Here is a 20,140-nt window from a genome sequence, read left to right as displayed (position 1 = left end):
ATTACGTCTGCAATTCAAACCAATTCAACAACCAAACCAAACCAAGAAAAAAAACCTTGTGTGCCATTATTGTTTCTTTCAATTTAGATAACATTACTCCTCTGTTACCACATGAAACACCAATCAACTCATTTTAACCAACTCTTCCATGATTTTTCTGTTTTATTATTTCCTCCCATTCATCTTAATTTAAGTGAAATTTTCAAATTTTTTCAATATAACATAAATATATTTGTATTTGATATTAATACACAGTAGTTTACCTGACCAGTAAATTAACACTTAAGTACCATTGCATTTTCAAAAATGCATATACAGTCGGACCCCGATTTAACGAACCTCTATTTAACGAATTTCGCGATTTAGCGAACTTTTCTTTTTCCACAACCAAAATAAATGCAAAACTTCATATTAAACCCCAGATTAACGAATTATTTTAACAGCCGAAAATATTTTTCGTTAATTTGAGTTAGGAAATGTTGGATTGTTTTCCAAATGACTTAACCCATATTGTCCAAAGCAGAAAAAGACTTTTCTTGGAATCAGCAATTTTTGAGGGGCAAGAGGAAAACCAATCAATAGTGATTCTGATGCAGAAAGCTAAAATGAAACTCCCATTAAAACTGCTACTTTTCAAATGCTTTACACAACCCAGAAACTAAACATATATCTCATGCAGCAGGCTATAAATGACACAGTATTTTCTTCTCTCCATAAAGTCTAAAAGAGAGAGCTATTTTGAGTCAAACATCAAGGAAATTATCAAATATCTATTAACCATTACACAGTACTTTAAAATTTCAAATTAATAGCGTAATAAGTCAAGGAATGATGAGTAAAAAGTCTACACTTTCTAATTATGGATATTTTTGCTTAGTTGCCTATTAAAGCATTTTTTTTTTTTTTTAATTTTATAAATCGGGGTCCGACTGTAATTGAAAATCAGTATTTGGTATATAACAGTAAAAATATTTCGTATTTACAAACGAAATTATTCCCTAAAAACTGATAACTTATATGTTCTAGGCTTTTTGTAGGTTTAAATAAAAATGGGCTCACACACGGTATCGAGGGGGGTTGGAGTCAACACTCACTCTTGATGGGTCCTCACCCAAAACTCTTGATACTAATATATGTTCAACTTGATCCTAATATATTCTAATATGGCATTTTGTATGCGTGTAGGTGAGATCTTTCAATTTGTTGTAGGAGTAAGAGGATTTATACTGTAATAACTTCATCTTGAATCTGCTATGTAACAAATTTTATTTATGGCTCAAGGCACAATGCTGTGGCATACCTTGGGTCACTTCCCATAATTTCATAAATTAATCCTCTTACATTCAAAACTGTTGATTTTAATTTTTAAAAGTGGGATTGTAAAACAATAGTAACAGAACTTTCAGATATTTAAAAAATCTAACATGAAAAGCAATTAATGGTTCAGAAATTGTTTTCCAAAATTGTTATCAAGGAATATCTAGAAATATGATAACCAGAAGATTCAGTAGCCATGATTAGCATACATAGCAACAAAATTATATTGCATTTGGCATATTTCCAAGAAATGTTTCTTCAGATATTGTTTTTTTCCTGAAAAACACAGGGTGTCCAAAAAGACCTTGACACTTTTAAAAAATTTATGGAAAAGCAACAAATGATCGTATGAATATGCAGTTTGCACAATGATACTTCACATGTTCAGGAATGTTTCATAACGAAATAAAAAAAAATAACTTCCAAATTGCGCTGCATTGAGAGCCATGTAAAAGGGGTGCTGTACCATCACAGTAAAAAAAAAAAAGTTATGTGAAGTGTTTATTCATTGTATTATACACAAAACAATACCTTTCATTACCAGAGTTCAATGATGGTACTTTTTGTTGCTTGAACGACATTTAAAGAGCACTCATGTTCATCTCATGTTCTAGCCAGCATGGACTGTGAAACAGTTTGTACTACTTGGGTAACTCGGACACCCCCCCCCCCCCCATACCACCATTCAGATCTTCAAAGTTCTTTAATGATAGTAATGCTACAGAATTTGACCCAAATGAACACAAAAAATATTGGTGAACCAGCAAATAGGAATTCCGGAATTAATACGGAAGTAATCGGTGAAAAGCTGGAAATTTTAATCTATTTCCAGTATTACTCTGGAATGAACATACTAAATTTCCCCCCTTCTACTAAGTGAGCTCTAGCCACTAAGTACAGGCCTGTGTCAAAAAAAAAAACCTGTTTTTTCTACTCCCACTGCCCCCCCCCCCCCTTCCCAGAAATCTGTGGAAAAGAAGGGCGTGATACTAAAAAACATGGTGGTACTTTTTCCCTACGGAAGTAGCTACACAATTATGTGATCACTAATTTGACATACTAGATGCTGCTGAAAATAATTATTTGATTGCAATGTAACAAAAAATGAAAGAGGCTCCAACTATTATACAGAACACATTTTTTTTTTTTTTTAAGCAAATGCAAAAATACTAAAATCTTAATTTTAAGTAGAGTTATCCAGTGAAAATATCTGATTCTGAGTAGCATAATTTGAATTAGAAAGTTATTATGTGCAATGTAAAAAAGTTTTCTATTTGCTTTTCTTGAAGCAAATTAACTTTTAAATTAAGTAGGGTCTGGTGGGGGAAAGTAAGTGGTCAATGGGGTAAAGTGGTCATTTGTCAAATAAATGGCAATAGCTTGGAAATAAATGTTCGAATGAATGTGAAAATTTTATTTTAGAGTAGGGTAGTTAGAAATTACATTTTGAACACAAAATTTTACAACTGGCAAAACTTTATTTGGTAAGAAAAAAAATTATGTGTGAATTTGAAAAAAATTAAAAATCTAAACACCTTTTTTAACTTGCTTGGGAAATTTTGTTTGCTGGAATAATGAACAGATTAACTGCACAGGTCGCTTCCTACATGTCTCAAGAACTCTTACTCATTAGCAGTTATCTGAATCCATTTTAGATAATTTTTTAGAACAGTTTAAGTAAGATGGGGTAAAGTGATCATAATATTAGGCTTAACGAATATTGTTCATCTAATGTCATTTAGTCTTTAAGTATAAGGCAGATATAAATTAATTATTAGCTTCACTTAATGTGTATTATTTTTACAGTAAACGGGGTTAAATATATGAGTATATGGGTATGCATACGTATATATACTCGTGTAGGTACGTATATAAACGTATTCACATAAATGCACCAATAAATACGTATAAGGACATCTGCAAGTATTTTTATCTATACATATATATTCTATACATATATAGACGAATATCCTCTCTTACACTTGTATAGATACAAACACTTATATACTCAGGTAGACACATATATATGCGTAGGTACTCGAGTAGACACTTACATACAAGCATATGATATAAAAGTATACAGGGTGAGTTTACATTCTTGAGCAAAAGGTGTTAGAGGGGAGAATAAGAAGCAAGAACCATAAGGAACATATGGTCAGAAACACAATGCTGACGTGCTACATGCACGCAAAGCCGGAACTGATGGATGCAAAACAGGTCAGAAATTTATTACACAAAGATAATTTTAAACAACATTTGAGGTCTTAAGAAAGTTTTAAAGCGATTGATGAAAATTTGCGACCTCCAGCTGTTTTTTACATCTGTCGCAATCACAAATCACTCTCTGTTGCAATAACAAGACTTATGAAAAACTTTCTCAGTCGCTGCGTCTTTGTTGCGATGCTTGTATGAGCGCTACTACAGACCGTAACATTTAAGAACTGCTCTAAATATTTCTTAAAAACTAAAACTTTGGATAAAATCATCTTCGTGCAACAAGTTCATGACCTGTTTTGCATCCATCAAGTTTTGGCTTTGTGTACATGTAGTGCATCAGCGACCATAAGTTCCTTATGATTCTTTGCTTCTTATCCTCCAAACTCACACACCTTAGATTTTTGTCCAAGAGCTTGGATGCACTCTGTAAGCATACATGTAAGGGTATATACTCGTATATACATATATGTACTGGTGTATGTGCCTAATAGTACGTATATGCGTCTATACAAGTATATAATCGAATTTACACGTATACATACGTATGTACTCGTGCTTCCATATATATATATATATGCGTGAGTAGACACGTACGAAAGACGCAGTGGATGTATCCACGAATTAACTCGTATATACCCGTTTATGTATGCATGTATACTTATATTTACATATATAAGTCTACTATACACGTATATACTCAGGTATGCAAGTATATACCCGAGATACAAGTGTTACGCGCATATGACGTTTGTTTATGTGTATATACTTGTATATACACGTGACACGTATATACTCGTGTAGACACATATACACTTCTGTAGGTAATCACGTATTCATGCTTATATACTCGTGTATACACGTATAAACTTGAGTCGGCACGCGCATACATGTATCTGATACATGTATCCCCTCATATATGAACGTGTTTACTCATGTTTACACTGCACGTATATACTCATGTATACACAAATATACTTGTGCATATACTTGTAACTATAAAAATAACCGAAATATACAAATATTAAGGTTATTTATATTGGTTTTGCATCCATTTTTAACTATGACCACTTTATCCCATGCTATGACCACTTTCCCCTATCCCATGGGGTAAAGTGGTCATAAATGCATAGGGAAATAAAAATGTTTTTTTTTTCCTGAAGTTCAATGTACCGTGTTTTTTAATAATGCAATGTAAAATATCAACAAAAAAAGTTGAAGTGTTTAAAGAATTAATTGTATTTATTATCCACCTAAGTTGAAAACCTATGATTTTATGACCACTTTACCCCACCAGACCCTAGTTTATATAAAACTTGAGGTACATTATTAAATGTTTTACTTAAGAGTCTTTTTTCTTTTTTTTTAAGCTAGACACTTTTGATAGTTGACGTCTTCCATTTTCGCAAAATTTTCAGGATGTGTTAGTGGTACTATGATAAGAAAAAGTGAAGTTATTTTTTAAAAAAACTGATTTGTTTCTCCTTGAGTAGGGGTCAAAGTTTAAGGTCATGAAAAAAAAGAGCTAAATACATGATTGTTTTGCTTCAAAAGCAATGAGTGAACCAAGTCAATTCTTTTAAATAAGGATACTACTTGATACGAGGTACATTCTAATATACGTATTCTGGTGACTTATTCATGGCTTTGAGGGCAAAGGTCAATTGAAAATACAATTTTTTAAACTTTTTTTGCCTTGTTTGGGCCCGGATATCTGCTAAAGCTGTGAGTAAGCCTCGAAAATAAGTATATGATTAACTACTCACCACAGTATAGTACTAAGAAAAATATAAAATTGCTTTCGTTTCTCTTGGCTTTAGTAGTTAAACGGTCTCAAAGTCGATGATTTTTTTAAAATGGCCAAGTTTAGAGGTCAATAACTTTGATCGTGACGGGTCAACAAGTTTGGGACACAGCTCTAATTATAGTCCAAGTGGTGAAGTTTAAGGTCCAGGTTAGAAACCAATGGAAACTAATCAATTTTTTTAATTAAGCGTTCTCAAAGTTGATAGTTTGAAACGACAAGAATCAAAGTCTTAGGCCAATTACTCTATAATGCCTGAGTCAATAACTTTGAGCAAGAGCTGCAATTTTACTCTACATGGTGTATTTTTAGACTCATGACAGAAAACCATGAGATATAATCATCTTACTTAATTAAACGGTCTCAAAAATGATGATTTCAGTATAAAAGAGCATTTTTTCAGGAGTTTATATACGTGCTACTCAAAATCTTATGAGCTCAAACTCACATAAATACTAGAAAAATCAATTGCCAAATGTACTTTAAGCTCCGAAAATTTCATGCTTCCAGTGCAATCAAGTGTTCTGTAACCTTGACCACAACATGGCAATTCCTCTCACAAAGCTGCGCTGCCATTTTGGAGCACTATATTTTGGAGATCCTAGTTCCTAAAGATTCGAATCTCGGAAGCTGAAAATTAGCAGCAGGTTAATTTCAAAGACATTTCTACGCCTTTATAAAATTTCATCCCATTCGGGGATGATCGAGCAGGGACAGTTTGAAAAATCAGGTCAGTTGACGTGGAATCACTCTGATATAAACATTATGCACATTTCACCTGTATCTTCTTTTATTGTCTAATAAACCTGTGTTTATGTTTTTACTTTTGAGCCAAATTTAATAAATTTGTTTATAAAAGTTTAATTACTTAGTAGTGTAAATGCAAATTCTACTGTAGTTACGAACTTAACCTCTTACCCAATTGCAATCCTCTTCCTTAAATATAGCATTGATTAATGGTCATTATAAAGTTAAAAATAACCAAAGATGCATGTGAGTTGTCACAATGTTATATCAGAGTGATTCCACATCAACGGACCTAAATTTTTAAAATTGTCCCTGTTCGATCATCTCCGAATGGGATGAAATTTTACAGAGGTGTAGAGATGTTTTTGAAACTAACCTATGCAAATTTTCAGCTTCCAAGATCTGAATACAGAGGATCTGGGATCTCCAAAATGGCGGCTCAGCTTTTTGAGAAGAACTGCCATGTTGTGGTCAAGGTTATGGAAAATTTTATTAGACTGGAAGCATGAAATTTTGGGAGCATAAAGTACATATGGCTGTTGATTCGTTCTAGTACTTATGTGAGTTTGAGCTCATAAGATTTTGAGTAGCATGCATATAAACTGGCGAAAAAACGCTCTTTTAAACAAAATCATTTTTGAGACCGTTTAAATAAGATGATTAGATCTCATGTTTTTCTGACATGAGTCTAAAACTACACCACATAGAGCATAATTACAGCTCTTGCTCAAAGTTGTTGACTCAGGCGTTATAGAGTAATTAACCTAAAACTTTGATTCTTGTTGTTTCAAACTATCAACTTTGAGACCACGTAATTAAAAAAGTTGATTAGTTGCCATGGTTTTCTAACCTGGACCTTAAACTACACCACATGGACTATAATTACAGCTGTGTCCCAAACTTGTTGATCCGTCGCAATCAAAGTTATTGACCTCTAAACTTGGCCATTTTTAAAAAATCAACGACTTTGAGACCGTTTAACTACGAAAGCCAAGAGAAACGAAAGCTATTTTATATTTTTCTTAGTACTATACTGTGGTGAGTAGTTAATCATATACTTGTTTTCGAGGGTTACTTATGACTTCAGCAGGTATCCGGGCCCAAACAAGGCGAAAAAAATGAAAAAAATCGCATTTTCAATTGACCTTTGCCATCAAAGCCATGAGTGAGTCACCAAAATAATTATACTAAAATGTACCTAATATCAAGTAGTATCCTTATTTAAAAGAATTGGCACGGTTCACTCATTGCTTTTGAAGCAAAGCAATCATATATTTAGGTCTATTTTCTCACAACCCTAAACTTTGACCTCCACTTGAGGGATAACAAGTCAAATTAGAGAGGAAAGAAGCTTCACATTTTCTTATCATAATACTAGTAAAATATCCTGAAAGTTTCAGGAAAGTTGAAGGTGTCAACTATCAGGCCCCCATTCACTTTGTCAGCTTTAAAAAAAAATGACTCTTAATGTTCTGAGACATGGTATTTTATAAGATGGGGTGAAGGAAATCTGAGCATAAAATGTCACAAAATAAATATTTTAAAGAAATATACATATGTAAAACAATAGATAAGAATTAAATAAAAAAATATTTTATTATTACAAATTATAGTATCAAGTATAAATGGCAAAGATTTAGACTAAAAAATGTATTTTTCAACTCAGAGTAAAATAGCAAGTATTGAAAAGTACAAAAAATTAATAGACGTAGAAACTTCAAGTAATATTCCAAGCATTGATGAAAAAGCTTGAAAAATCTTCTGAATAGGAAAATAATAAAAGTCTAAATCATTGCCATTTGTGATTGATACAATAATATGTAATACTTATCTATTGTTTTTAATATGTATATTTCTTTAAAACATATATTTTGAGACATTGGTTTTTATGTTCAGATTTGTTTAACTGCATCCTACGTTCTGGCTTGAAGCACTTGATTAGTGATTTAAGTCAAAATTTAAAATTAAGTTGTGAGCTTCGTATTTAACCAAGACAACAGATTATAGGTACTCATTTTGTTCAGAATTTTAAGCTCTACAAGTTTTGGTCCTATACGTATGAGCATTGTCAGCAGTTTTCTTGAGATATTGTTACATTAATGAAAAAACAAATGTTTTTTTGTAAATCATTTGAAGGCAGCAGCTAAATCTCACTTAGCAGGAGAAGAAGAACTAAGCATGTTCATTCCAGACCCATACTGAATAGATCAAAACAATTTCCAGCTTTCCACCAATTACGTACAAATTCAATTTTTTTACTCCTCAACCACTGGCCTATGAAGTATTCTTCTGCAAATCACATATTTATACGACAATTTGTTGCTTTTCTATGAACTTTTTGAATGTGTCAAAGACTTTTCAGACACCCCGTATCTTTTTACATGAGAAATGTTGCAGAAAGCAACTTAGTTTAAACATTCAGAATATATATCATAGTTATCATTATAATTACTTATGTGAAATTGCCTCTTCACGAAAGACGAGAAAAATCTTACGTCACGCAAACTTTTTAAGCACAAATAACTGCAATTTAATTTTTTCTAGCTTTCTTCACAGCTCTAATTTAGAGTTGCAACAATTATTCAAATATATTAAAACTTTACAATAAATAATTAAATAAAAACTAAATTTTTCTAGGAATGCGATCTTTTATTCTACAGTTTATTCTGGTACAGACATCTAGCATTTGTTTCTAGACAGTAAAGTAACTGAACTACTTTGGAGCATATCTAAAAATTAAACCTCTTTACTTGCGAAGAGCTTTAAATTATGAACATGAGATACACTACATGTCCCAAAAAAAAAGTTGCATGCCTTAATATTTGGTTGGACCACCCTTTTGCACGTATTACAGCTTTCATATGCCATGGCATTGCTTCAGTGAGCTTTTGTAGAGTATCTATTTTTATTTTCGCCCACAATTCCATCAAGAGGTCTCCTAAACGTTCGATAGATGAAGGAAGTGTGGTGTGCGATCTTAAATCATTTTCGAGTACGTCCCACATATTCTCGATTGGATTGAGGTCTGAACTTTGTGGTGGCCAAATCATGTGTTGAAGTGATGCATCGTGCTCATCGAACCAAGATTTAACAATTGTAGCCAGTGTACTCTGACGTTATCGTCTTGGAATACACCACTACCCTCAGGAAAATAAAAGTCCATAGATGGCAGAACATGATAATCCAAGACGTTAAGGTACTGTGCACACTTCATTCGGTTGGTGCACAATGCAGTCGAGCCTAGTACAGATGAACAGAAACAACCCCAGATGCTGCACTGCCCCACACTGCCTCTGAAAGAGTGCACAGTGGGAACGAGACATGTAGGGTCCATTTCTTCGTGTGGTTCTCTTCGAACCTTGACACGTTCGTCATTTTGAAAGAGCGTAAATCTTGACTCATCGGACCACGTGACCTTTCCCTAATCATTAACAGTCCAATTTTTATGATCTTTCGCAAATTGCAATCTCTTTCTTCAATAAATGGCACTCACAAGTGGCTTTCTTATAGCAAAACAGCTTCTTAGTCCCAATTTTTGAAGTTCTCGTCGTATTGTGCATTTGGAAATTGTTTTACTTCCTTCGTTGAAGAGTGCTGTGAGTTGAATTGTCAATTTCTTGCGAATTTTCTTCACTAATCGCTTCAGTGAACACCGGTCACGTTCGTCCAGAATAGATTTACGACCACAAAGATGTCGCGAACAGGTAGCTTCTCCGCCATCTTTCCACCTTTTAATAATGCGTTGAACAGTTCGCAATCTTATACCACTAATTTCAACTATGTCTTTGCATTTTGTCCCTACAGGCCAACAATTTCCCCCTTTTTGAACTCTTTTAAATCACTTCCTCAAACACAACTACCAATTCCAGCCATGTTTACTTCAATTTAAACAGTCTTCTAGTGCAACGCCCGCATTTTAAGCTTGCATCGAGCAAATATTTATGCAAATATCTGTAATACTCATCGAATCACATTCTTTCAAAATTGGAATGTTTAAAATTCGACCGCGACTTTTTTTTTGGGACACTTAGTGTATTTTTTCTGTATAAAAAAGAGCAACCAGTTTTTAAAAAGTAAACCTCACTGAACCGTTAAAAGACAGTGCAAAGTGGAAATTCATCATTTAATATTGCTGAGATTTTCCTTGAAATGTTAAGCTCTCAACAAACCAGAGTTTCTCTAATATATTTATTCACCATTTCTGCTACTCTGATTTATTTTAATATTTTCAGCATTATTCTCCCCCTTTAAATAGCATTTAACAGATAGAAGTTACATTTTTCAACTATATTAGGTAAAATAGATGATATTGTTTGTTTTGAAACACACAAATACTTACAGAAGAAGAAACCATAGTAGCAAAGTACACAAATGCCTCAGTAAAATATTTTCTGTAGATACTCAGAACTATTGCAGGTAGGAAGAGGAGGTTACTCAAGGTAAGTAGCAAAACATCAAGAATGAGCTCTCCATCAGATCGAGCAGAACTGTTGTCTGTACAGCCCCAGCCTTTCCAACCTAAAGAGTAAAAAAAGTATATATAAAGACTTAATACAAAACTCTTAACAGCTATAATATGTATAGTTCGTTGAACATAAACTTATATTTGAAATAAGAATGAAAATAATTCAGATATTTTAAACTTCAATCTCTTTATAAATTATTTTTTTCAATTCTTATTTTAATGCATTTTAATGTAAACATTTTCCTTTGTCTTTCTAGTAACAGAATTGACTTTAAAAATGCAAATACAGAACATTTCAATTAGTGAAAAAAAACTACCTTATTTATCTCTTAATATTCTGCAACAGAAGTTTACACAATTTTCAATTATTTAAACATCTTTATGGAATACTTTGAATTAATTTTTAGAATGACCAATAATCTCATTTTGAAATAACTGATAATAGGTACATTGAAATTTGAAACCTACCAGCTATACAATTGCAAGTGCTGAAGATCAAACCACCACTGACATATTGATAGCATGTTCCATATGACCCACAATGACCTAATATGCAAGGTGTTGACCTTATTCTTAGAAACACTGATGTTTTGGGTAAGTCACATATGGCAGGAGAAATGCTAAAGAAAGCACAGAACTTGAAATCATTATTGGAAAAAAAAAAAGAAAAAACATATTTTAAAATGAGTGTTAATACTTTAATAAAATTTTAATATCTATATTTTAGTAATGCTTATTCTGTTTACGTATGCAAATGTTATAACCTAATGTAAAATTACAGATCCAATTTATAACAGCTGGATAAACAATGAAACCATGCACAAGTATGTCGGAGAAAGCGTAACAGGTATATTGGAGGGTATTATGAACTGAAATTTTAGACAACACCCTCAACTATACAAGTTTCTCATCAAAATTTCTTACATAAGGGAGCAATATTCACCATATTTAATAGCCCTTTTGCCATTCATTATTTTTTCTAATTAGTAGATGAAACCAAAGATTTTTATGTTTATCTCTTTAACAAGACAAATGGTGCAATAAACATAGTAACATACAGAGTGCTCAAAGTTTCCAAATTACATACAGATATTTTGGACATGTACAGTCATACACTGTAGTTGCAACACAAGTTCCTGTATAGAGTACTTAGAAGAACATTGATCAGACTTCAGATGGTTCTATTATAAGAACATGGAATTAGATTAGTGTAATGCACTAAGTGGATGAAGTCATTAGCAGCAACGCCTTTTACTAGAATTTGAATTTTGCTGATTAATTACAGCAACAGAGCTTAGTTTTTAATCCTGCTTTTATAAATTCAAAAATTGACCCAATGAATACAAAAGTAATACACTAGTCTTTCAACAACGTTCATTTTAAAATACAAATAGTTGAGGAATTAGTGAAAAGTGAGGTGCAAGAAATCTGGTAATAGACCTGAAAATGTCACAAACAATATGCAAATGCTCACTATGATTGAGCATCATAAATTGCAAGTTGACTACATGTCACTCTCAGATGAGGAACATTTAGGCCTGAATGATTTTCTGAATAGAAGAAAATGGGTATAATTTGATACTGAAAAACAGAATTTGAGCTAGGCAATACCATGGCATTCACCAAGAACCAACATTTAAGTAGCAAAATCTGGAAAAAATATCAATTGCTATTTTTCTCATGATTAACAATTGTTTGTGAACAGCCTATTTTGGTTAATAAATTGCATTATACATAACAAAAAATCATTCTTGGGGAAAATGCTTTTTTTTTTAAAGACATTTGTCATAGTTGATTTGTTGGAATCTTTTTAAATAAAGATGAAACAGATGTTAACAAATGAAGTGGAAAGTGTATAAGTCAGGCTGAATTTCTTTTGCTGTCAGAAATTTTAAATCAAAGGAAATAAAATAGAAAACCTGTTTAGCACAACAGGAAATCAATATTTGATAAAGCAATACAAAGCAATTGAACATTAACAGCAAGAATAAGACTCACATCACACCTTTTAAATATTTTATTTATTTATTTCCTTACTGCAACCAATTCATAACATTTCTACAACTAGGTTATTATGGTTACAGTTTAAGAAAAAACATGTAAGTGTTGTTAACACTTACATGTTAACAACACTTACATGTTTCAACAGCTTTCAAACAGCTTTTGATAAGATACTATACAAAGCTCAAACAAACTGACTCAGAATAGAAGCAAAGGGAAAACGTTATTTTTTTTCCAAAAATTGACTATTTATTTAAAATATCAATTTCCCAAATCATTTGAAGTCCTATTAATCATGAATTATATGCATCAAAGTAAATCATGTTCATTTTTGAAAAATAGATAGTTTTCATCGATCTCAAATTTTCTGTTCTGTGCACAAGAGTTTTAACTATAATTTGTGAAAGAAAATAGCTTACAAAGAGAAATAATGTGCAATTGTTAGAGGAAATTTTTATTATAATTAATGAAATTAGTGAAAGGTTTTTTGGAAAGGATGTTAACTGTTTCATTTAGGTCAGAATTAAGCATTAGAGTTACTATTCACAGACTGTCATTAGCATGTGGGTGTATTAACAGTGTAGCTAGTAACAACAAAGTCAAAAAAATCTTGAATAGAACAATATGAACAACTCTAGGAAGTTCTGGCATTAGCTAGAGATTCTGGAAGATCGATTGAAAAAGAATGAAGTTCGATTTTGATCTCTTTACCTTAAGAAAGATATTACTTTAGTTGAATTAACTTTTTAAAGGAAAACCTAGGCAGTACAAGTATTTTTAGATTTCCACTTAGAATTTTCTAAGCCTTTTGATTGAAACCAAGAGCTATTATAATTCTAAAGGTTTGATATGTAGTATTAAGCAAAGGGGAGTCAGAGAGGACAAGACTCATTTGGTTAAATTTATTAAAGCTAAGGATATCAATTAGAAAAGATATTTTACACTACCTAGAAACATATATTAGTGTTTTAAGCTTTACAAGCTTCGGGCTAAACTTGAAATTTAAAAAAAAAAACACTATTTCATAAGCAAATACTAATAAGCTCCTTGGCTTTTTCCCAGAGACTGCAGTTTTGCCCTTTTTGGGGGCTTATCAGTCTGGACCATGCAGAAGGCTAAAAATCTCAAATTTTCACATGTGCAGCAAAAGTATTTCAGCACAGTAGCAAGACGTCCTCTAACATGGTATAGTCCCACCCCCCAGTTTAGAATAGCCATAACAGCTGCCAATGTGATGATATACTCAACTTCTTTATGAGGTTTTGTGCCTTTAGCTCTGTTATAGGCATTCAAAATAAACTACTGAGCATGAATTCTCATTAGTTTAATTTTACTGTTCATACTTTAGTATCCGTCAACCAAAAATAAGCAATTATGAAACTTAAAAATCTTGTTCAAGTTGATTGGCAACGTGATACACAAAAATGTATGATTTGGTATCATAATGAAAATATTTCGAAAACCGAAATGCATTCACACATGTCATTATGAATATAATAAATATAGAATACAATTGTCATTCATATAATTCCATTTAAAACATAATTTTATAAATGATTATCTCAAAATAAATGAAGCAAAATACTTCAAGAAATTCAAAAATAAATCCTTGTGATGGTTAAAATTTTACCTTGAATTTCCAGGCTCTATGGAATAACAAAATGTTTTCAATCGAAGATACCATGTTCCTGCTTCAGGGTAGGGCACAAAAATATTTGAAAAACGGTGTTCCCATGATGAAGTATTCACAGACAATGATCTTCCCTCTATACAATCGACATCTTCAAAGCTTGGTCTGATGCCATATGATAAACATCCAAGTACAGTAACATTGATGTGTGAAAGGTTCTAGAAGAAAATGGCAACATGAAAGGGTCATTCCATGTTAAATCAACCAATCACTCAAAATGACCATCTCAGATTTTCATGAAACTTTCAGGGATTATACTGTTTGACATTCTAAATTCAGATCTACTTTTTAAAAAAATCTATCATTTTTGATTAATGAGTTATTAATTTTTTAAATGTGTAAAAACTCATGTTTTTTACTCATCTGTTGTGCTTAAAAATGCTACAATTTTAGTTCTATGGGGTCAATACAGTTGGTTAACAGCTCATTTTAAAGAGAATTGCAAGAGCTTTAATTTGACATGCAACTTGCATATTTCTCTTGAATTTTTAATATTTTTTTTATTTTAAAATTTAAAATTTAAATTTTTTTAAAGTTAGTATCCTTTAAAAGTTTTGAAGAAAAATATGTTTTTTAATATGTTTTAATAAATACATCCTAAAAATTTCAGAGTGGGACATGATGGGATCAGCAGTTATAGCAAATAATGCGATGACACTTTTTTTGTAAATATATATATATATATATATATATATATATATATATATATATATATATATATATATATATATATATATATATATGTGTGTGTGTGTGTTTTTTTTATTAGACATTTTTTTAGATTATTTTCTTTTACTTTTTTAAAATCCATTTTTTTTTATTTAATTTCTTACTTTTTAAAATTACTTTTATTTTAAATTTTCTTTAAAATTATTTTTTAATTTTATTTTTAATTAAGCAATTTCTAATTTGGCAATTCAAAACTATGATATAAATTAAAATATAATTAAAAATTGAAAATGAAATGCATTAAAACCATTTAAAGAACAGGCAGATCATGCAGTAGTAGTTGTTGAAACACTCCCTGACATGTTCAAACAGGTGTGTGACGCATTAAGTCCAATAGTTGAAGAAAGCTGTTCATTCTTATTCTGGCTTTGAAATAGTAAAGTAGGTTGTGTTTGATGTATTGATAATTGTGCTTTTTAAAATTTTGCTTGATCATAATTTTGATTTTAAAATATATATATATATATATATATATATATATATATATATATATATATATATATATATATGTATGTATATATATATATATATATATGTATATATATATATATATATATATATATATATATATATATATATATATATATATATATATATATATATATATATATATAATAAAGCAATCAGAATTTCAAATATTAAACAAATTATAAATAATAAATGATGATAAAAAAGAAAAATGCAAACAGCTATTAAGTAGGAATAGATAAAGAGTGAATCCAGAGCTCATCAGCCATGGAGGATTCATTAATTATGGTCAAAAAACCAAAATTTTAACTATGAACTAGAAGAAAATGTTTAAGCTCCAGTATATGCAATATAGAGTAACAATGGGCAAAAGCACCACTTGCTAAGCTAAAAACAATAAACTAGAGCTCAAACCTAAAACTAAAAGCAGGGGGTTTCGCCTCGACTAATTAGGAAAACAAGTTAAAAATTCACACTTTGAATTTCTTTGTTATGATCTTCTGATCTACAAAGTTGGTTCTACTCAACAACATCAAACTTACTACTGTACTTTTAGTTTTTTGCAAAAATCCTTCGACTATTTAAACTTTTCAAAACTACGCAGTAAACTTTTGGATATTTTTCCCATCAAGGATCTACAAATTGTCTTCAGCTACAAATTCAATCCTCCTTTCTCGAAAAAAATTTTAAACTATCAAGAAGTTGCAAAAAATTTTGATAAATATTTGAACTTTGATTGTAATTGGGCTAATTTCTCTAATTCCATCTTCTTCAACTCTGATCTTGGTCATATTCTGACCGGTGATTTGAATTTTACAAAACAAAAAACTCATTAAACTTTTCAGTTTGGGTACTAAATATCGGCCTAATTTTCGTATTAATTTCCTAAAAGCTTTTAATAAGCTTACATTTGAACTTAAATATTTTTTAAGAAAAATCTCCTATTGTTTTAATGTTCCACTTAATGCATTTCTTGAATATAGACACCACTTTTTAATTGAACTGAAATCACCTTTACGTGATATTGTTACCACAGAATCTTCATACTTCCATCTCTCTGCTGATGAAAATAATGCCATTAATGATTTTTAAAAAGCCTTTGTCTTTACAGTTGTTGATAAAGCCAGTTCTAATTACTCTATCTGCTGCAAAAAATTATATGCTAATATTTTGAAAAATGAACTAGAAAAAACCACCACTTATGTTTCCTCAAAACTTAATGAATCCTCCATCATCAAAAAATTTGCTGCTGCTTATAAACTTTTTAAATTGCCACGTCCTGATTCTGTTAACTTACCTTACTTATATGCAATTCCAAAATTTCATAAAACACCTGTTGGATTTCGCTTTACTTGCTCTGCCACCAACACCATCGGAAAAAATCTGAGTGTAAAGCTCGAACAATTTCTCAAAAAAATTCTTGAACAACTTAAACTTCAACAAATGAATTGGTTCTGGATTGTTAATAATAGTGTTGAAGTGATCAATTTACTTAATATGCTTGATATAAATTACTTAGAAACTTTTGATTTTGAAAACCTCTTCACCAATATCCCACTCATTGAACTTTTTTCCTCTGTTTCAGAACTTTTTAATTCGGTCAAGGATTCCCTTTATTTTAATGAATTTTTTTTTTGGTCTTTTTAAATTTTGTATTTTCAATAATTTTTTCAAAAATGGTAATTTATGTTTTCTACAAATTAATGGCATAACAATGGGAGCTAATTTTAGCTCTACATTAGCCAACCTTTTTCTTTTATATTATGAGAGAAAATATTTAATTGACAATCCTTCCTCTACACCTTTTTGTTGCAGATACATTGATGACCTTTTGTGTATACATTTTCCTAATTTTTCTGAACTTAGCAAAACTATTTATCATAGTTCATTAACGCTCAAAAAGACCAGTTCTAATCAAAATAGCTTTAATTTCCTGGATATCAACATACAAATTGACTCAAATTGTTCCACTACAATCTATGATAAAAGACGCGAATTCAATTTCACAGTTAACAGCTTACAAGATTTTTCCTCCTACTTAAGTAAAAAGGTTTTTATTGGCATTATTGTTTCGCAAGCTATCAGAATAAAAAGAATTTGCAATACCATTTCTGCATTTAAGCAAGAAATTTCAGTACTCAAAAACTGACTTTTTAATAATAACTTCCCTAAAAATCTAGTTGAAAACATTTACTTAAGTATAGCCTTCGATGAGCATTTCGCTTCTTTTGAAACTGTTTAACTGTGTAAATGTATGATACAACCGTGACAAACCATTTTTATGAATCACCGGGGTGGATGAATTTTTTACACGTGTGAAACAGGCGACTTGGTATGTCTATGGACTGATTTCTGGATATGTTTTTATGTTTTTAATGTTATGTTGACAAATGGAATGTTTTTTTATCAGGTTGAACAATGGATTGGGTTTTGTTTATGTGGATTTCAAGGTAAGACAATTTTGTTATAGGCAGGTACTGTACCGTGGAAGGCTAATTATCGGAACTTGTTTTCCTAATTAGTCGAGGCGAAACCCCCTGCTTTTAGTTTTTGGTTTGAGCTCTAGTTTATTGTTTTTAGTTTAGCAAATGGTGCTTTTGCCCAATGTTACTCTATATTGCATGTACTGGAGCTTAAACATTCTCTTTTAGTTCGTAGTTAAATTTTTGGTCTTTTGACTATAATTAATGAATCCTCCACGGCTGATGAGCTCTGGATTCATACTTTTTCTTTTCCTATTTAATAGCTGCTTGCAATTTTCCTTTTTATCTTCATTAATTATATATAATTTGTTAAATATTTGAAATTCTGTTTGCTTAATTTTAAATATACAATTTTTTTTTTTTTAACAAAAAAAAGTGTCATTGCATTATTTGCTATAACTGCTGATCCCATCATGTCCCCACTCTGAAATTTTTAGGATGTATTTATTAAAACATATTAAAAAACATATATTTTTTTCAAAATTTTTAAAAAACACTAACTTTAAAAAAAATTAAATTTTAAATTTTAAAATTTAAAAAAATATTAAAAATGCAAAAAAATATGCAAGTTGCATGTCAAATTGAAGCTCATGCAATTCTCTTTAAAATGAGCTATTAACCAACTGTATTGACCCCATACAACTAAAATTGTAGCATTTTCAAGCGCAACAGATGAGTAAAAAAAATGTGTTTTTTTACAGATTTAAAAGATTAATAACTCATTAACCAAAAGAGATTTATTTTTTTTAAATGTAGATCTGAATTTAGAATGTCAAACAGTATAATCCCTGAAATTTTCATGAAAATCTGAGATGGTAAATTTGAATTTTTTTCTTTTTTTTTTTTTTTTGGTTGATTTGACATGGAATGCCCCGAAATCAAAAAAATATGTCAAAAATATAACTCATTTTCTTAATGTACTTGCTGAGTGTTTCTACTAATTTGATGCTTTTCTTGAAAAACTAAAAAAGTAAATAAGTTGTAACATGTCCTTGTTAGCAATATCTGATAGACTCTGACATTGGAAAAACATAGAATGATGTGTGAATTTTCTAGATGTAACTTTGAGATACCTATACATATAAAACCTATTCAAGACGTTTTTGTTGAATATTTCAAGTTAAAAAATTTATATATTCTTATAATTCCATAATGTTGAAATAACTCTTTTGAAGATTCATTCACGTGTTTCATTCAAAACTAAAATTCCTTTTAAAGCAACATTTTTTGTTTCTTTTGATAGCTCTTTGCTTTTTTTTTTTTTTTTTTAAATCTGATAAAGTGTTTTTCCCTTTGTCTCTTCAAGACATTCAACTCCAGCATTCTAGATAATGTTTTATGCATGACACTTTCATATCCCAAACAGCTACTTCAATATCTCATGGTTTTTCAAATTTTTTAGTCTTGTTACTCAAGAAATTTTTTTCTTTCAGAAACATTTTCTTCCAATGCCAATGTGTAAATAGCATGGTCCAGTTTAACTTGCAAGATCTCTATTTTTGCAACATTCACTACTAGATGCTTACTTCCAAGAGCAAAAATGGTCAAAATAAAGTGCACAGTTAAGATATTGAATGTTTGAAGCAAAATAGAAAATTAGTAAAAAAATATGAAATCTAACTTTTATATTGGACTTAGATCCCTTAACTTATGTTTAGTGAAATAATCTCCATTGAAAAATAATTCCAACACAAAAAGTTTGAGATTAGTCCAACAAATATTCACCGATATGAAACACAGTGTATTTTGACTTACATTATTTTACACTCGCTGTCCATAACACCTTTTGGGGTATAAATATAGCAGCTAACAAGAGTTTTAAATTATATGTTTGCAAACAATGTGTTTTTCACATTTTACAAGTTTTTTCAGAGTGTTTTTACGTATCGAGAGAGTAGCATTCGCATTTATTTTTCAACAGCAACGAAAAATATTAGTACTTTGTTTTTCTACGTTAACAACCTATCAGTCTTCTGAAAGGGCGATAAGTTCCAATCTCTTCTTTTGCAAGGTCCCTTAAAATTTTGAATTTCAATATCTCCTTGAGTTTTGGTCGCAAATGTTTCAAATTTTTTATTGGGTTTGAGTTATTTTTCGACAGAGATTATTTTCCTATATATAAGTTAGGGGACCTATGGTCCATATTAAAAGTTAAATTTCATATTTTTTTACGAGTTTTCTTTTTTGCTTCAAACTTGCAATACCTTAACTCTTCACCATAT

General features: G+C 30.7%; 1 protein-coding gene across 1 annotated transcript in view; it reads right to left on the bottom strand.

Moving 5' to 3' along the window:
- LOC129218070 (post-GPI attachment to proteins factor 6-like) overlaps positions 1–20,140 on the bottom strand; it is a 57,378-nt gene that overhangs the window by 4,526 nt on the left and 32,712 nt on the right. Inside the window, exons 7-9 of the mRNA XM_054852259.1 lie at positions 14,179–14,396; positions 11,016–11,167; positions 10,422–10,600 (exon numbers count right to left, since the gene is read on the bottom strand). Of these exons, the coding sequence (XP_054708234.1) occupies positions 10,422–10,600; positions 11,016–11,167; positions 14,179–14,396 (549 nt within the window). The remainder of the gene's footprint in view (positions 1–10,421; positions 10,601–11,015; positions 11,168–14,178; positions 14,397–20,140) is intronic.

The sequence above is a fragment of the Uloborus diversus genome, chromosome 3 (assembly GCF_026930045.1).
Source record: "Uloborus diversus isolate 005 chromosome 3, Udiv.v.3.1, whole genome shotgun sequence".
Taxonomy (NCBI): domain Eukaryota; kingdom Metazoa; phylum Arthropoda; class Arachnida; order Araneae; family Uloboridae; genus Uloborus; species Uloborus diversus.
This window is presented reverse-complemented; position numbering and strand designations above follow the sequence as displayed.